Source organism: Equus asinus, chromosome 8 (assembly GCF_041296235.1).
Source record: "Equus asinus isolate D_3611 breed Donkey chromosome 8, EquAss-T2T_v2, whole genome shotgun sequence".
NCBI lineage: Eukaryota > Metazoa > Chordata > Mammalia > Perissodactyla > Equidae > Equus > Equus asinus.
In genome coordinates, this window is record NC_091797.1 from 29,545,858 (window position 1) to 29,565,414 (window position 19,557).

General features: G+C 43.5%; 1 protein-coding gene across 2 annotated transcripts in view; it reads left to right on the forward strand.

Annotated features, from left to right (window-relative positions):
• The window catches only part of ILRUN (inflammation and lipid regulator with UBA-like and NBR1-like domains), a 96,047-nt gene that overhangs the window by 71,272 nt on the left and 5,218 nt on the right, over window positions 1-19,557 (forward strand). For both annotated transcript variants that reach the window (XM_014846280.3, XM_014846281.3), the window contains one exon: window positions 4,783-5,111. In XM_014846280.3, coding sequence (XP_014701766.1) covers window positions 4,783-5,111 — 329 coding nt within the window. The remainder of the gene's footprint in view (window positions 1-4,782; window positions 5,112-19,557) is intronic.

Here is a 19,557-nt window from a genome sequence, read left to right on the forward strand (position 1 = left end):
AACTAATGAGTGAGGCAGAGGAGTTAAAGCTTACATACCCTTTTTATAGGTATCATGAATTCTTGGTGTATATACTAGAACACCATATACTCCATTTTCCTTTATTCTAGGGGCTGCTCCTTCTCTCTTTTTCTGACCCCCTTATCGTTGAATAAATGCGCTCTTCCTTCCTTATGTATCAGCTGATGGCTGGGCCAGCTGAGCCCACTTCAGGGGAGAGCAGTACGCAGGAAGGGAGGATAGGTAGGAAGGGGTGGAGTCACTGCATGTAGGAGTTGAGGCTGGAAGGATCTGGGTTCAAAGATCACCTGAAACAAGCCTGTAGTCTTGACAAAACCAGATTTATTAACATACTGCGGTGAGGGGAGGCACTCCAGGAGAACTGTAGGATGTCATGCAATAAGAGGGAGCAGGGAAGCAGCTTTTATCAGATTTAGGTTCCTGCTGAAGGATTCTGAGGAGTTTCTAAAGGATGTGGGGGTCAGTTTTCTGAGGCAGGAGTAGAAGAGAGGATCAGTTAGGGTTTGGGTGCTGTCATGAGACAAGGGCAGTTTAGCAATTTGGCTGTAGCAAAGTGGGTCTAGGGCCATCATTGGGAAGAAAGTAGTAGCCACTCAAAGAGGGTCATTATAGCATTTTACAGCTGCTGTATGACCTTGGAAGAAATAATGTTTCTTGTTAACTTTACACCTGCCTTCATCTATGTCTGTCCTCCTAGCCCAGTTAATGGCAGGGTTATTGTTTTCTCTTTTCATTCCTAGCTGATTTTCATCTTTTGTCCCAGACATAGTTTTACTCTGAACTGAAGTTCCATGGCACTGATTTTACTGGACTTGGGAAGTAAGGATCCATATTTCCTAAGATTTGAAGCAAATAAATAAGTGGTTAAATGATCACTGTATTTCTCTCCTCTCCCCCCCAATTTAAGGTACAAGCTCATGATTATTAAATAGGGCATGATTTGTCTCAGAACTCCTGGGGATAAGCCTAAGGCAGTCGCTCTAGAGATCAGAAGCCTACAAGACTTCAGTCCTAGTCACAGTTTGAACCACTTTGAGGTATCCTTGTAAACCGGGTTTTTGAAAGTGGTGCTTTCGCAGGTCCCCTGGCTTTTCCCTTTGGGAAGCCCAGACCAAGTGGAACCTATTGATGTGTCAGTTTATTGCTTGTTTTAAGTGGTTTCTGTTTGCACCTTGTGCAGGCCAGAGGCAGGCTGTGGAATTATTCAGGCAGCCTCAGCCCACCATCCACATCAAGATGATAGTTCATTTGTACAGTTGTTACTGTCACTGCTGTGTAAAGACTGTTAACTGGCCCCTACTGCTTTACTGAGAAGGAGTTGCCCTGGAAAAGAGATCTCCCCACAGATAGGAGTTATTCGTGTGTCCAGTGATAAGGTGGTCTTTTTGAGGTGTCTGAAGAATTTGAGCAGGTGACAGGCCCCTCTTCCCTGCCCTGTCTTGTCCTCCCTGCTACTGGATCAAAGCACTCTCCTTTGTAGTCAGTTCACTACACATCATTGGCTCTGCTGCAACTTTACCTCTTAATGTCTGAAAATACAATTTTTTAATGCTATACTTATTTCTTTTAGTAGACTTTACTCTGGAACGGTTTTAGATTTATAGTGAAGTTTTGGAAAGGATACAGAGTTCCCATATACCCAGTTTCCCCCATTTTAGTGTCTTACATAACTACGGCACACTTGTTAGGATGAAGACATCAACAGTGGTACATTACTATTAACTGAACTCCAGGCTTTATTTAGATTTCATCAGTTTTTCCACTCATGACCTCTTTCTGTTTGAGAATCCAGTCAAGGGTACCATATTATGCTTAGTTGTCGTGTCTCCCAGTCTCCTCTGGTCTGTAACAGTTTTTCAGTCTTTCCAGGTTTTTCATGACCCTGATAGTTTTAAGGAATACTGGCAAGTATCCTTTATAATGTTTCCCAGTCTGAGCTTGTCTGATGTTTTTCCTCATGATTAGACTGATATTATGCGCTTGGGAAGAGTGCTACGAAAGTGAAGTGCCTTTTCACGGGTACCTGATATTTACGTAGCATCACTGGTGATGTTAGCCTTCATCACTCAGTTGAGTAGTTTGTTTGCCAGTTTCTCCACTGTAAGTGAAGAAGTTCCATACAGCTGTGATTTTATCATCAGAGATAGTAAAATATCTGGCTGGTAGCTCTTATCTCATTAATCAAGGTATTCTGGCAAGAACTGGAAGTTGTCAACCTCTTGAAACAAGCTTGTTGGGCCCACTTTTATCATTCTTTTTATTTGATTTAAAAGCACAGATACACACTATGCACACAGATGAACACATCCTGAAATGCGAGGTCTAGAGGTCATACCTAGATGGCTCAGATTGTAGCATAGAGAAGGCATATTTTGCTGTTCATAATGACCCATCGTGTAATAACTTTGGAGGATCAGAACTGGAGGGTTTATTGGTGGTGTTTATAAATCAGTGGCTTCTTAGATGACGTTTCTTCTATAGCTATTCTGTAGGATCTATGAACAGTACAGAAAAACAGCCAAGGTGAAGAGCGTGTGGTGGCTTAAGTATGATAAGGCCCAGTGAGTTATGTTAATGAAGTTTTAGTGCTTAAAGCCAGGGGAACTAATGCCATTAGTCTCATATACTGATAACAGCCTTCAGAAGACTGTTCTTTTTCATAAGCATTTCGTTTCCTGAGCTAAGAAAACGAAGCATATGACCTGTAGCTGAGTCTGCTAAACATATGTACTTACAAAGGGACTTTGAAAACAGATGGGTGAAAACAAGAAGTAGGAATCAATGTACTGTAAGAAGACAGGGCATATCTGTTTGGGAAAAACAAACAGTAGAGTGAGGACTGTTGCCTTTGGTTAGAAAGCTAGGATAGGAGAGCATGGAATGAGTCTTCCTCAGGCTGCCTGCCGTTGAATTCTTCTTTAAGGCCCACATCATATTGTTTATGAGATTGACTTAGAACCTTAAATGAAAGTCCTCTGACCCACCATTCCTGGCTTTGTTCCAGGTTTCTAAGTGAAGTGGCATGCTGCATATCCTGGCTTAAGTGTTAAATCAACTTTTATGGTATCAGTTTACTTGAAGATCCACATTTGCTTTAATAATAAGTTGTCTGGAATGGATGCCCATTCCTGTGAGTCATGCTAGTGTTGCTAGTGACTTTAGCTTCCCTTCGTAAGAGGTGAAAAGAGTTGCTAATTCTAGAAGTGAACAGCAGATGTCGCTGCATGTCTGCCTAACGAGGATTCTGGCTCATGGCTGTTTGCATGCAACCAAGTTGTTAACACAGCTCCCAAACCACCAACCTTTTTTTTTTTTCAGGAAGATTGGCCCTGAGCCAACTTCCCTTGCTCTTCCTCTTTTTGTTCGAGGAAGCTGAGCTAACATCTGTGGCAGTCTTCCTCTATTTTGTATGTGGGATGCTGCCACAGCATGGCTCAGTGAGCAGTGTGTAGGTCCACGCTTGGGATCTGAACCTCCAAACTCTGGGCTCCCAAAGCAGAGCGTGCAAACCCAACCACTACAGCACTGACCGGCCCCACCACTAACCTTAAGTTGAGCTTTTCTGGCTGTCTGGCACTCTAAGATCCCCTTCCCCAGATACAGAACCCAAACACAAAATTGGTAGTAGACACAGCCCAAGAGGGCTTTCTTCAGTTTCCTTCACTATCTTGCATATTTTAGTGTATTTGTTCTAGGCTTATATATTATCTGTATTTCCATGTAGCTAACTGATGGAATTTATTTGAGAGGAAATTTGTTTCCTGTCAGCCTTTCAGCAGTTACTTAGGAGCCTGGACAATTTTTCATACTTGTTTTCAGCAGGGTTCACACTTAAAGCTTCTTGGCCTTTTTGTAGCTCACTTTTTGAAAACCTTCTAGGAGGAAAGTAGATGACACTCCTCTCTGAAGTGAGGTGCTGAATGTCAAAGGAGACTGCCGCTTCCTGCTCTCTGCTGTCTCAGCCTTAGCTTTGGTGGTGGAGATCACTGAATTGTGACCAAACAAATCTCTTATGGTTCCATTGTGAATAGTAGCGTTTCCCTACATGACAGAAATGCACAGTTGGTGTTAAATTGGATTATTTTAGAAAGTCTGAAGCATATTAAATTTTGATATCTTTTGATCATCTACATCATGAAAATAGCCAGATAGTGATATCTGTCCTAATTTGTCAGGATTAGTGATGGTTTATACCCGTGTCCTGGTGTAATTTTTAATAGCTCCTTTTTTTACTCTGAGTTATCCTAGTTTGGACAATATATGGTCACTCTGAATTGCCCAAATGGGGGTAGGGGGGCTGTTGAAATATTGCAATTCTAGTAATTATAAGCATTTTTGACTCAATTATGCCCACCCTGAGTTTTCTGAGTTAAACATGTGCAAAATAAAGTAAAACCCACAAAGAGCTTGTAATTCTGGGGAATTAGCTTTTAGGTTTCTATTTATTGATCATTGTTTCTGGAGGAATGATTTTGAAATAAAGATGTGCATCAGAATTGACTAATAAAGTCTTTACAAATAGTTTCATGGGTCTCACCACAGACTTCTACTGAATTTGTACCAGAGTTTGAACTTGACGTTACCAAAAATGTAGAGTTGCATGCAGTGCAAATGTACTGGACTCCTTTGTCAGCAAGAGTTTAAAACTGGCATCTAGAAGAACGTTTCTTTCTAAGGTTTGAGTGGTGTTTGGGGTTCTTGATGGTGGCTTGGGCCTTGGGGGTGTGCCTGGCATTGACCTGTGTTGCCTTTTTCTTTCAGATGTCATCTGGGTGATTCTCAGTGTGGAGGTGGGTGGACTTTTAGGAGTAACGCAGCAGCTGTCATCTTTTGAAACGGAGTTCAACACACAGCCACATCGCAAGGTAGAAGGAAACTTCAACCCGTTTGCCTCTCCCCAAAAGAACCGACAATCAGATGAAAACAACTTAAAAGACCCTGGGGGTTCCGAGTTCGACTCGATCAGCAAAAACACATGGGCTCCTGCTCCTGACCAAACCGAGCAAGATGAGAATAGACTCTCACAGAACTCTGTAAATCTGTCCCCCAGCAGTCACGCAAACAACTTATCAGTAGTGACTTACAGTAAGGTAGGTGCCCTCGGAGAAGAGGAGAAGGGGTAGGTGGTGGGCCTTGGGATTTGTGATACCCCTTCATGGCAAACCTAGAAGCCTAGAATGTTCTTTAAGACTGCTTAGCTCTCCTGCCAACAGCAACAACGCAAAAACCTACCCCTTCTCCCCTCCCCCCGCCCCCCATCTTCATATCCTGTGGATGTTACTTTATCCACATTTATAATTTACTACTGTCTCTCTGCTCTGGTTTGGGTGTTGAAAGAACAAAGTTTTTTTTACCATAATAGCATTTAAAAAAAAGAAAGTCAAAATATCACCAGCCATGCTTACAGTGTAAATGTATGCTAAGTTTAGAGCAATAAGAACACACCTTTAGAATTTGCTCCTACTTTGTTTTTTCGGTTTTGGGTAGAGGTCCCCCCCCCCCCCCGCCAAGGAAAAAGACAAGCTAAATTATTTATCCTAAATAGTGTCATTGGGTTTTTACTTTATTTACCTTGTTTGCATGTCTTCTTTTTTTCTTCCCAAAGCCCCAGTACATAGTTGTATATCCTAGTTGCAAGTCATTCTAGTTCCTCCATGTGGGACGCCGCCATGGCATGGCTTGATGAGTGGTGTGTAGGTTCACACCCAGGATCTGAACCAGTGAACCCTGGGCCACCAAGGCCACCACGCAAACTTAACCACTTGGCCATAGGGCTGGCCCCAGCATGTCTTCTTGTTGATCTGTTTCCTGTCTGTTATGGCCCATCTGCCTCCTCACCCACAACCCAGAGTGGCCCAAGTGATATTTTGACTTCTCACATGTTGGGAATAAGTGAGAGAATTGTTGGTTGAGTTAACCGTGATTTTAAATATTCTGATTCTTCTGAGACGCTCTTCTAGGTGTTGGATATCTTAATCTGTTTCTCTCTATGCTAGCTGATTAAATGGTGTCTTTCACACTCTGCTAAGGTGGTGGTGGTTCCTGGTTGTTGGGTTTGGTTGGTTGAATAAAGCCCTGAAGCTGAGAGCTGACTGTTGTAGGCAGTTCGTGTGGTGGGGCCTATGAGTATTCCTGTGCATTCTTCTCTGATTAATAATGCTGTGTAGTAGGCCCAGCATCCCATCTATATAATATTACTGTTAAGTCTGTCCTTGCTTCATGTTGGCATTCACCCTCAAAATTTTTTAAATAAAATTGATATTTATTTGAGGGAAAAGTTGCTCTGACCAATGCTTTGTATATGGTCTAGATCAAGAGGAAATTAAGAAAAGAAATCTGGTGATGTGACTCCTCTTTCTCCACAGTCTAGTGAGAGGAACTTCATTCAATAGTAGTGTAACAAAGGGTTGATTTATTAGTTGATTGGATGGTCATTATAAAGGATTAAACAATTCTGTGGAGTCATGTTAGTTGTACAGTATATAAGAGAAGTAAATTGGCAAGACAGTAAATTGCCTGTATTGGAGGAAAGACTTTGCATCTTAACATTCTAATAAAAGATTTCCCTCTAAGCTCCTATTGCTCCAGATTTTTATTCCTTGAATTTAACCTTCCAGAGTATAGCTGTTCCAGGTGTTACAGGCCTTAAGCTAAGCATGCCCTGTTAGAATGGGAGCTTGAGGCATTTGAGTTGAGTGGGAAGATCAGAGTTGGAGGAGGAAAAACCAATTGCTCCAATGCTTTCTATAATGGCAGCCCCTTTACTCATCTGTGAACCACCTGGCTTGGCCATCGCTGTTAGTCTTAGGAGAGGGCTGGTGTTCCTGGCCAGGACACTGCACTCATCTTCCTGAGTTGTGAACCTGTCAGTTGTTTTACACTCCTTTAGGGCTTTATATCTTTTAACTAACTACGTGACGATTGCCCTGGCCCAGGGGTAGGGGGAGTCCGAATGGATTACCTACCAGCCTTCATTGAGGTCCTACCTTGCTGCCTTTTCTTGGAAGGGCTGGGCTATGGTGAGGCTATTGAGATATTTCTTGAGGTTGTTGAACTCGTGGTATATTACCTAGTTCTTTTTGTAAACTCTGTAGGATCATTCAGAAGTAGCATTTGCAAGAACCACAGAGAAAAGATTCTCATTGGAGATGATATCAAGGAGACTATTGGCTATAATGCATTGAGAATGGGGCACTTAGATCTCAAAGAGAAATTGGAGCCTTTCTTTTTTCTTAATTGAAACAGAATCTTATTCAGAAAGCACTTAGTAAGCATCCAGCAAGTTCTTTGAAAGCATTTCTGGCTAAAGTTGAGTCAGCTCCACTTCTTAGGGCTCCTGAGAAATGGGGCAGATTGTGTAGACAGTCATCAGTAAGTATTTCTTAACACATCTGTGCACTGTTTAGAGCAGTGTACAGTGTTCAGTCAGAGACTCGAAGAATAAAGCAAGCTGTCCCTACCAACTAGCAGCTTACAGTACAGTAGGGGAGATAGACACATGTACAGTTCAGTCAAGACCAAGAATGAATTTGGTCAGTAGAGAACAACACTGTCAAATGTGTGATTTGTGTGTATGACTGGGGTTAGAAGTAGGGAAGGCAGAGATGAGGTAGAGATGGAGTTGATGGAAAGGGCTTTCCAAAGAATGGACAGATTTGGAAGACAGACAGGAAGTACGATGGTATGGAGAACAGTTTAAGTGCTGAGGGCAGAATGAGTAAGGGATGTGTGGTCAGGAGATGTGGATGACGGACAATGGGAGCTAGGTTAAGTTGGGGGCAGTGTGTTCCTTTGACAAGCAGTGGATGAAATAATTACAAATGGTTTTGAAAAGACTTGGGGCTATATACTTAAACGGATATCTTAAAGCAGAGATAATTCATAATTCTAAACATTTGTGTTTGCCCTGAGAATATAGATTTATTTATTTTTAAAGGCAGGCATGCTTGAGGTTCTAAAGGGTGTACTTGACCAAGTGATGAGATCAGGTATATATATAATCAGTTATTTTTAACTGTTCCTGTGTGCCAGGTGTGCTGCCAAGTACTTTACATTTATCATCTCATTTTTTGATAAGAAAACAAAAGCTCAGAGGGGCTAACTTGCCCAGTATCACACAGCTAGTGAGAGGCAGAGCTGGGATTCAAATCTAGGTGCCACATTACTAAAAAGTATTTCCTAATAGGTGAACTTGGGCTTTCCCTAGATCCTCCTGTTGGGCTGGAGGCTGTGTTGAGTGAAACCATTAACTGCTTTGATGCTCAGTATCATCAAGGCGTGAAAGAAGCAGAGTTGAACTAAGATAAGCGGCTCTAATGTAAACTGAGGATTGCCTGTGCCATCTTCTTTTTGAAGAATTTCCTTGTCTGTTGAGTCCTTATAGTAGTGAATTCTTTTCCTGGTTGATAAAAGTAAAAACTGTTTTTATAACTCTTGGGGTGTACAAACCATGTGGTGTTTATAATAAATAGCACCCTTTTATTTATGGAGGGGTGGAAAGGATGAAAGAGACTCTTGGGACTCTTAGAGTTGGGGCAAGTGTCTTCAGCTCACTCCAGGTCCTGTCTTTATTGGATGGGTAGGAGGAGTTCCTGATGGCCTACTGTTAGGGATCACTGAGGTGGCAATAGATTTGATTTACTCTAAAGAAATTCCCTGCCTGCCGTTAAGGCTGGGGAAGAACATGATGCTCTTGGAGGCCTATGACCACAGTTTTAGTAGGCAGGTAGAGTTTCTTGCTGCCTCCATAGTTATAATTTAACTTGTTAAGGTTGGTAGGGTAAAATGAAAAAATTGCTTCATACATATGAGGACTGGGTGGATATGCCAGCATAATGGCATATCTGTCATTCCAGGAACTGGACACCCCTAGAGCCCTTCCCCAGCTGCCCTTGACAACCCATAAGCTCTCTAGACTCAGTGCTCCATGCCTAGGGGAAAGCTCTGGGTGGAAACACCAGCCCTAACTCCATCCCACAGCCCAGAGGGCCTGCCTGGCCTCTCCCTGTGTGAGCGCTGTCAGAGGGAGTCAGAAAAGTAAGTATATGCTGACCTGCTCCAGAGATCCATAAATCTGACTCCTTGCTTTTGTTAGAAATTGGCTGGCTTCATTGTCAGCTCAATTGTGGCTGACGTGTCCCAGGTGAACAGTCAGATCAAGTGTTGGTGAAGGTTAGGTGCTGTTTTAATGAACCCTTTTAATGTGACTAGTTCAAGAACCTCTGAGGACAAAGGGTCACAGTAGGGTAGATGCTCAGTCTTTTGACCCAAGGCTAGTGTTGGCATGAATTCCAGCTCTCTGACTCATCTCTGGAGGCCAGGATAGCTCCTGTTTGGACAGTGTGAGAGAAGTGAAAAACAGTTTATAGAGGTGTGGAAGGAGAGTAAGTCCTGTTAAGTTAGATACTTCTTTTTCTGTAATTTTTAAAATCTCTATATGTTTTCTAAGACATACAGAGGAATAAGACACCAACCAAATGGTCTGATTGAGGACAACTGGGAGTAAGAGGATGGCTGGCAAAAACCGAGGGGCTGTTCTTTCGGATGGCCAGATGCTTTGCTTCCTTTCTCTAACAGAGTAATAATTTGTACTGGGGAGCTGAAAAGAATCCCAAATTCATTTTAGTTTGTTACTTGGACTATGGCTCTTATTTTGTGTTTGTTCTTACTTAAAAAAAATGTTGGAGCTGGTATATGTCATACAGCACTCCTCCTTTAAACTGGATTACAGTCTGAGCTGCTGTTATTACTTCCGCCAAGTGCTAGTTCCGAAGGCGAAACCTGCTATTATCTTTGTGGGGAGGTTCATCGCGCTCCTCCAGCGTCAGCCACTGCCAGCGTCAGCCACTGCCGAGTGCCATCTGCCCTGCCTGCCCACATTCCCACCTGCTCTTCTTCCTCTCTCTCTCTCTCTGACGCCCTTAGTACGTTTTGTCTCTGGAGCTAGAGGAGTCAGGCTACTTTTATTACATCAGAAATCAACTCTCTTCTAACCTGCTGCTATCTGTGTTGACTAAGGCATAGGTGAGCTGTTTTCCCTCTGTTCAGGTGAGGGTTTAGACATCGTTGTAGAGGGTACAGGGGAAGTTTGGAAAAGGCAGGTCTGCTCTATGGGCCTGAGGATGTAATGGCTTGTGGATCTTATTATCTAGTTTAAGGTAGCCAGCCAGTTTGACATAATAAGGGATGGGTTTGGGGCAACTCAGTGCAATTGAGCCCAACATTTGCACAGTGCAGAGGGTGCTGAATTTGAGCAGAAGGCAGGTGGTTGGTGTCCTTAGCTGGGCTAATGGTTATGTGAGGCAATAGAGGGCAGTGTAACCTTCCCACTGCTATGAAACCTGAGTCTTCGTTCTCAGATACAGACCCTTTCCATGAAAGGCTTAAAGATGGCTCTGAGAGAAGCTGGAAAGAAAACTTGTGTCACTTGATATTCTATCCAGCTTGTGTTTTTACCTGGCAAGGGACAAGTAGCAAAAGCATGCTATTCCTATGCAGAAGCCAATGAAAGTGCAGTAGTCAGAGCTGTAAAACTACCATTTATTGAGCACTTATTGTGTGCCAACCACTGTGCTGAGGACTTTTTTTTTTTTTTTTTTGCTGAGGAAAATTTCACCTTGAGCTGATATCTGTGCCAGTCTTCCTTTATTTTATATGTGGGTCATCACCACAGTATGGCTGACAAGTGGTGTAGGTCCGCCCCCAGGATCCAAACCTGCGAACCCAGGCCACCAAAGTGGAGCACGTTGAACTTAACCGCTAGCCACGGGGCCGGTGCCTGGACTTTTTAAATTTAAGTTTTCTTGTTAAAATTATCAATGTACTTAGTTTAAGGAGCCAAGTAGTTCTACAGAACTTATTGCAAAAAGTGCCAGTCACCTCCCAGCCCCCAGTGTTTGTTCCCCAGAGACAGCAGGCTCAGTGTTTGACATACATTACTTCACTTAGTCCACACAACAGTACCACAGTACTGGTACTCTTGTTATACCTTTACAGTTGTGGAGACCTGAGGTGCACAGATTGCATGACTTGCTGAAGGTCATGCAGCTAGAAGGTGGTAAAAGCAGGATACAAACAAAAGCAGTTGATTTTGACTCCTGAGCCTGCTCTCTTAACAGTGCACTACATTGCTTCCCAATTACAGATAATGTTCAAGTTCACATTTTTGTTAATTTATTTTTACACGCAGCTGACAGCTGTGGGCTAGGGAGAGCATGCTTTCTATATTGTGCTACTGCGTTTCAAATGAGGACCAAGCCAATTATTGACCAAATAGTATGTGACTTTTCTGCTACTAAACCGCTCTCCCACAAGCTATTATGGAAGCTACAGAAATCAGCCTTTCTCTCTAGCATCCAGGAAGGGAATGGATTCCCTAACTTCCATGGTCACTTGGGTTTAGTTTTTTGTTGACATAGAAATTTCCATTAACTCACTCCTGTGACAGTAATGCCCACACCTCTTGAAGTCACAAAACCTGTCTGTATTCCTTGGTTGTGACCAAAAGATACAGTCTCTGGAGTTTTGTTTTTCTGGAACAACTTTAAAATAACCCTTTCAACATATTTAGTATTTTAGAACTAGAACGTACTTAGGGGATATCTTACTCCCTTTAAAGTTGGATTTTGTTTCTGCAAAGGCTGTCTGGAGAAAAAATATTTTAGGCAGAGAGACAGCCACTATAAGCCCTTAGGTGGAAGTTTACCTGTTTTGTTCAAGGAACAGAGTGAAGGAGAAGGACAGTGGAGGGAGACAAAGTCAGAGGACGGAAACCAGGTCATGGAGGGTTTTGTGGGCCCTTATAAAGCTTTGGGCTTTTGCTCTAAGGGACAAAGGAAACCGTTAAAGGGTTTTGAGTAGAGGAGTGATGTGACCTGACTAGTGTTGTGAAAAGATCACTCTGGCTCTCATGAGGAGAATACAAGGCAGGAATAGAAGTAGGGGCCAATAGGGAAGTTAGTGCAATCATCTAGGTGAAAAAAAGCAAGTGGTTTGGACCAGAGTGGTGGCGACAGAGGTAGGAGAAGTGGTCCGAGTCTGGATCTAGTTTGTAGCTAGAGCTAGCAGGATTTGCTAATGGGTCGGAAGGCGATGTAGGAGAGAAGAGAGTAAAAGATGATACCAAGGTTTTTGGCCTGAGTAACTAGAAGGGGGCATCTTATGTGTTGTAAGATGTTTGATAGCATCCCTGGCCCTTACCCACTAGATGCCAGAAGTACGTCCCTACCCCAGATTGTAACTACCAAAAATGTCTCCAGACATTGCCGAATGCCCCAGGAGGTGGCAAAATCCCCCTACTTGCAAACCACTGGTGTAGAAGGAGAAGAGGTCTGGGGACTGAGCTTAATACTCTCTGTCTAACATGTAAACAAACCCTTCGTGTTATCCAGAGCACCCTTATTGCATTTATTCTTATTCTTGATTCATAGCACTTTCATGACTTTTGTAGTTAACTCTTTTCACTTGACAAAATAATAAGGAAGTTGTAAGTGACTTGCTCACTTTCACACAGCAGATTGGGGGTGGGCCGTGGGCTGAACCCAGGAGCCCAGGTTGAATCTAACGTTCTTGTAGACTGCACTGTGATGAGGTTTGCTGGCAGAAGCTGTTTGTTGGCTGTTCTCTGAAGGTGGTTTTACACCTAGTGTCAGGTTGTAAAGACCTCCTTTGGGAGCTACAAAAAACATTTGTGGCCAAGGAGGTAGCAGTGCAGAGTAACTGAGGAACCTGCCCCCACCCCCGGCAGATTAGCACGTTCCGTCCCAGTAGGGGTTTGCCAGGAAGCCTGGATGATACTCCGTTGACTTTCTCTTGAAAACCCAGCGGAGCCAGTAGAGCCCTCCCAGTCTTATTGGTGTTTGCATTGGCATGGGTCATGTGTGCATTTTACAAATAAATCAAGCAAACACTGTGAACCTTAGAAAATGTCTTTTGTTGTTTGTAACATTACTATCTGACTGAGAATAAAAAGTATCTCCAGGAACTTTCCCTTTTGTACCTCAACAGCTTCAAAGCTGTTCAGCTCCAGTTTCTTTGCTTTAGGGCTCTGAGCATTGTTTTAGACTGATCTGACCCTGGGCAGTCTTATAGCTGAAACAGAGCTAGTGTTCTCAAGATTGCCAGCATATTTTCTTTTGGTTATAAGAACACATTCTCTTCCCTATACTCTGAATTTAGCATTTTAATTTCTTTTTTTTCTTTTTCTTTTTTTTTTGAGGAAGATTAGCCCTGAGCTAACATTTGCCGCCAATCCTCCTCTTTTTGCTGAGGAGGACCGGCCCTGAGCTAATATCTGTGCCCGTGCCCATCTTCCTCTACTTTACATGTGGGACACTGGCCACAGCATGGCTTGACAAGCGGTGTGTAGGTCCACACCCGGGATCAGAACCGGTGAACCCCAGGCACCTGAAGTGGAATGTGCAAACTTAACCACTGCGCCACCAGGCTGGCCCCAACATTTTAATTTCTGAAAAAAGTTCTCAAAGTAGGACTAGTGAAATTACAGGTTCAAACAGATAACTGTAATTCAAAAATGTGAGAATTTGTCTCCTGGTGTAGATGCTCGGGTTTCAAATGACTTGTTCTCAGCTAAGTCTGCTATAACTGTACTCTGGTAGGACCAGGTGCTGCAGAATGTAAGATTAAGAGATGTGGTACCTCAGGGGGAAATTGTGGGCTTCCTTAAAGCTCAGCTGAAAGTTAGACCCTTTCCAAAGCTGTGGACGGTTCACCTGCAAAGCTTTCAGGGTCTTGGGCTCTCTGCTGTGATTTTACTGCCCAAAGGCCAGTTTAAACTGTTTGCTTTACGCAGAGATAGCCTTGCTGTTATTCAGCCAGTAAGTGAATAGGTGCTCAGCCTGTGCTAATCCTTATCTTCAAAGAAATTACTGTCTGATTACATAGATGTGACTAGCTCATAGGAACGAATGAGTGCCAGTAAAGATGGAGTCTGTTGAGTTCCACTTGACTTTTAAGTGCTCGTAGGAATTTGGAGGAAGGGGAAAGCAGTGAGGTTTGGAGTAGCAAGGAAAGTGATACCTTGGTGGATAATAGATTCAAACTGAATTAGAGAGAAAAGAAACCACATGCTGGAAGGCAGGGCAACCACAGGCAGGGTGTGTTCATGGGATGCTGGCCAGCCTGACTGTGGTGAGTGAGGTGTGCTTAGAGAGGGTGGGGTGAATTTTGGAAGAAGACCTTTGAAAACCAAGCCAAGGAAAGTTCACTTTTAATGTGAAAGGAAACAGAGTGCCAACAAAGCTTTTGAGCAGGGGAGTGGCAAGAAGAAACCAAATATGGCTGAATGGGACCAAGGAGGGACAATTTATTCTCTTCCCGCAGTCAGCCAGCCATTGGTGGGGGGGTGGTAATGCTGTGAATTAATTGTAAAATAGATGAGCGAAGACCATAGCATGTAAGGGAAGGGTAGTTGACAGAAGGATACAGGAGCTTGAGTGGAAATTCTGAGAGGAAATGGGACCAGCAGCCCACCCTATGCCTCAGCAGGATCCCAGTGCAGCACCAATGGCGACAGGGTGGGAACTTTGGTAAGCTTTTCTCCTTTTCGATCTCCTCCTCAGTGAGATTCTTATCAGTTCTTTCTTCCCTTTTAGGAATCCCCTCTGCCCTAGGAGATGACCATGAGAGAGCTCTGTCTGCCACCATCCCACTTAGATTCTGTCACCCTTGCTATTACACAAGATCTTTGGGGCTAGAAGTCCAGGTAGCAAATAGCTTTTTCTGAAGTCTTTACTGAAAGGGAGAATTGAACTCAGCCACTATCCTCCTTCTCCTTGCAGAAATTTACGTAATGTGTTTTCATTGACAATTATGTTTGGATTGTATTCTTCTTGATGATTTTCCTGATTTGGCAGAGGGTGGGTGAAGGCTCTGGGAATTGCCTGTGGCTACAGGAGCTTTGGATGGGTGGGAGGATGAGTGACAGGAAGAGTGGAAGGCCGATGGAAAGATGGATGATGGAGGGAGGAGGAATGAGGGATGCAAGATGGAGGATTGGATGGATGGGTAGAGGGAGGATGGATGGATGAGAAGGTCCTAAGCAGGACTGGAGAAGTTAGTTAAGAGCAACAGAAAACTGTGTTAGGTAGGTATAAAAAATGGTTTTATAGGGCTTTTGAAAAATTAGTTCAGCACACCTGTAACTGAGTCAAGCTTTTACGCAGTTTTGGCACAACCAGAAGGCTGTGAACTTCGCCTGCCCTGTGATCAGCCCTCATGCATAAGAGTAGATTTTTTTATTCTTTGGCTGGTTCTCACACTAATCCTCAGCCACTGCATCAAATCCATCTTTGAAATTTTAGAGGACTGTCACGTGAAAGTGGCTTGAACACCAGTGTTGAAGCATCTGCGGAAGTTCCCATTGTGCTGACGTGGCTTATACCACCTTGAGTGGTCGGCAGCCATCAAGGGAGGCGCCCTGGTTTGAGTACTCCTTAGAGAATCCTTACTGCCCTCCCGTTACTCCAATACAGACTTTATTTTATTTCTAATTAATGAGAGACGAATGGGTTTGATCAGGGCTTCGTCACTCTCTGGCCCTTGCCAACTAAGCCAGCCCTATGAGTGGGCCTCACTACACCATGTTTGCGGTATAGGATCAGGACAGAACTTAGTACTAAGCTCTGTATTCTTCTGTGTTTGCATTCCATGTACATAAGTGATACAAAAGGAGCACTAGGTGAGTGAGGCACAAAGGGGGACTGGCCCAGGAAATGAGATGGAGGAGGGCCCTCTTGGTGTTATCCGATGCTGCTATCAGTATACACTGGGCGAGCACGTTATTTCACAGCCATGCAGCAAACACTCCTGTCTTTTTATTAACCTGTGTAAACCTTTTTATTTATTTAAATCAAATCACAAATAAAAGCAAAACGAAGACAGGTATGTGAAAGTTTCCAAGTGCTTTCTCTAAACAACAAACTTTCACATAGGCAAAGAGTAACCCAAAAAAGCCCTCAGAAGACATCCTTGTTTCATTAGGAATTTCAGCCTTCTTTTTTTTTTCCTGGAAGGTCAGAAAACAGAATATTTCACAGTACATTTTACTTATATTTGAGTCTTACTGTGTGCAGGGCACAAATAATTGGCAGAAACAGGTTCCACCCTCATAAAAGGGCACCTTGCTCTTCTGGTAACACTGTACTTATTATTGTTGAAAATTGATGAGTAAACTTGTTTTAAAAAATGTTCTGGGGCCGGGCCTGTGGCCCAGTGGTTAAGTTTGTGCACTCCGCTTCGGTGAACCGGGGCTTCGCCGGTTTGCATCCTTGGCGCGGACATGGCGCCACTCATCAAGCCATGCTGAGGCAGCGTCCCACATGCCACAACTAGAAGGACCCACATCTAAAAATATACAACTATGTACCGGGGGGCTTTGGGGAGAAAAAGGAAAAATAAAATCTTTAAAAAAAAATGTTCTAGCTGAAACAAAACTAGTTTCTTGTTTTTTAGTAATTTAGCATACAGTTCAGATTTTCTCTCAGTGACAGTTTTTTAGTACTCCTTTTTGGAAAATTTATTTTGATTTCTGTTTAATTTTGGGAAGAACTTTTAAGATCTTGCAGGTGCACACTCACATAAGATCAGTGATAACCAAATCACTGGCTAGGAGTGATTCTGCTATTCCACAAGGGCAACTATAAACTATTGTGAACAACAAAGCAGAGTGCTAGTTGTTATTTTTAGGTTTGCTTTGAGAACAAGTACTGGATCTTAAATTGTCAGTTCAAGAGATTGTGATGGAGCTAACCCTGATGGCCTAGTGGTTAAAATTCAGCACGTTTGGCTTTGGCGGCCTGGATTCAGTTCCTAGACACAGAACCACACCGCTCAGTAACCATGTGTGGCTCACACAGAAGAACTAGAAGGACCTACAACTAGAATATACAATATACTGGGGCTTTGGGAAGGGAGAAAAAAAAAAAGAGGAAGACTGGCAACAGATGTTAGCCCTGGGGCAAATCTTTCCCAGCAAAAAAAAAAAGAGAGAGATTGTGATAAATGAGACTGAGCTTGAGACTCTTATGTCCATAAGTGTTCTCTTTTCAAAATATTTTAGAGAATTAGCCAAATTGTGACTCGCAGTAGTTATTCCATCATGGAAGTGCAGTTGAGGACCTGGCCCATCTACTGTAATCATTCAGCTGGCTTGAGGCCAAGGTCTCTTCCCAGACACCAGCAAACGGGGGCCCCTGTGTCTTAGCTGGCAAGTATGGAGCGTCTGTGCTTTAAGAGAGCTCACTTGCCCTGTAGCGAAGTAAAACTTAAGTCCCGGGGCTCACAGCTGTGACAGCATTTCAGTGAAAAGTTTAAGGGAGGCTGAGACAAACAGGCAGCGCCTCAACCCCCATGGACCTAAAGACTGTCTCTCCTTCACCAGCAACACTTTCTCGTCCCCTAGCAGCAGTGGAGCTACTCCAAGAAATGGAGCCTTTGAAAACCTATTTCCATGCAAGTTGGGTAGGCCCTAGGGAACCGGCCTTTAGACCCCGAGTCAGATACAGGAGTTCTTCTCTGGGTTTGATTGTTCATACCCTCTATTAGCGTGCATAAATCCTGCCTTGCCTCTGTTCCCTATGTGCTGAGAGTGATTCCTCGGAGAGAGGAGGGTGGCCTTGTACTTCAGACTCATGGAGTTTTGTAATCATGCTGATTTCCTCAATTTTTGCTTGGTTCAGAGTTTAATTCAGGGCTCTGTAGTGCCATCCGATGCATCTGTCTCTTGGTCTGTTTTCCTTATTAGTAGTGGCACACTGTTACAGGAGAGATGTCAGTGATGCAGGTTAGTTAAAATATTTGACATTTGCTTTTCCTACAAATAAAAGTTGAAGAGTTGCTGGGCCCCAGCAGAGAGTGAACCTTATCTGTTTTGCTGCACTTTACTTCTAGACTAGGGTTGGAGACGTTTGCCATCAAAACCAGTTACGTAGGGTCTAGGAACCGCAGTGGAACCTAAAGTGTGAGTGGGCCTCCCGTTTTGAATATACCTCCATCCCACTGTTAGGAAAGGCACTTACTGCTTGGCCTCCTGCCATAAGATGCCCTGACCAAGCTGTTCTTGGACTCTCTGCCAAGCTTTTTTCCTCTACAACAGGTGTTGCATTGCCTCTGTTCTGTGATCCACTTGTGACACCTATAATCTTGCATGTGGGGAGTCTAGATGATGAAGTGATTTTGAAATAGAATTGGCTCCCTCTCCCTTCCTTGAAGTGATGTAGTTAATTTGGGGGGGAAGGGAAATAGAACTTGTTCCTCAAGCCACCTTTCTGCACCAATTAAACATCAGCAACTCCATGTGCCATTCTCTGGGTGAAAGGGAATTATGTAGCATTTTTCTTTCCAAAAGGCATGGAACCTCAGTCAGTAAACAGAGGATCAACAGTGACTCCGTCCTCTAAGCTAGTTAAATACCACGCTGAATGGTCTAAAGGCTGGGTCCCTCAAGTGGAAATCGGAAAATGCTCATGTCTTTATTCCTCTCTCTGCCAATTGTGTAGGACCCATTTTATCTATCTCCAAGCATTCCAGACAAGTCAGAGGCTGGTACTTGCTTTATAAAGGCCCATGTGAAATGTGTGGAGCTTTGGTCTGGAAAGCAGTTACATTTAGGATAAGGGGAAAATATTTCATAGAAAACAAATGCTGTTTGTTTTTCAAGTTTTCTTTTCTCTGTGCATATTTTCCTGCACAGAGACCTTTGAGCATTTTATTGGTTCTAAGTCTTAGGGGAATCGAAACTTTTATTGCTTTCCTTGGATTGTTCCGGATGAATGAATGTTGTTGGAAAGTACTGAGAGCAGCTTGTTTTAAGCTTCTGTTACTTTCCACTTCTGGCCTCCAACCAGGCCCCACAAAATGGAATCTGAGAGTCCTTTGCTACCCCAGCCCATACTCCTTTGAGTGGGTGGGTGCCATGGCTACTGAGATGGTGACAGCCTTGGCTTGCCTGCTGGAGGCAAGATTGCTCGAGGCTGGCAGACTGTGGCATTTGGCATTTTAAGCACCACTGCTCTACTTTCCAGCTCTGTGCCCTTGATCAGGTTACTTCCCCTCTCTGAACTTGGAGATCGTACTCGTCTCCGTGGATCTTGGTGAGAATTACAGAGAAGATGTTAAATTGCTACCGCAGCCCCTGGCTCACAGTTGACGCTCCGTCAGTGTTGGCCTGCCCCTCCCCCAGATTCACCTCCTCAGAACTTCTTGTTCAATGACACCACAGGCAGCTACAGGCATACTCCTGGTCTTCTGAGGCTTTATATGATAGGGGGAGGAGGGGACAAAAGCAGTTTCAGTGCTTTCCACTGAACAAACTATGAAGAACATTTGACAGCTTTGACCTCTGGCTTAAATGCGTGATCAAAGGGCATTTTTTCTTGGAATACTCTTTTTCAGCCTCCTGAGCCAGGCACTTTGTTTCGGTTTTTAGAACCTTAAATCTGGAAAGATTTAAGGAGGAACCTCACAGGATCCTGTAAGGGGCTGGGGATGGGACCTTATTCAAGGTCATTTGGTGAGCTG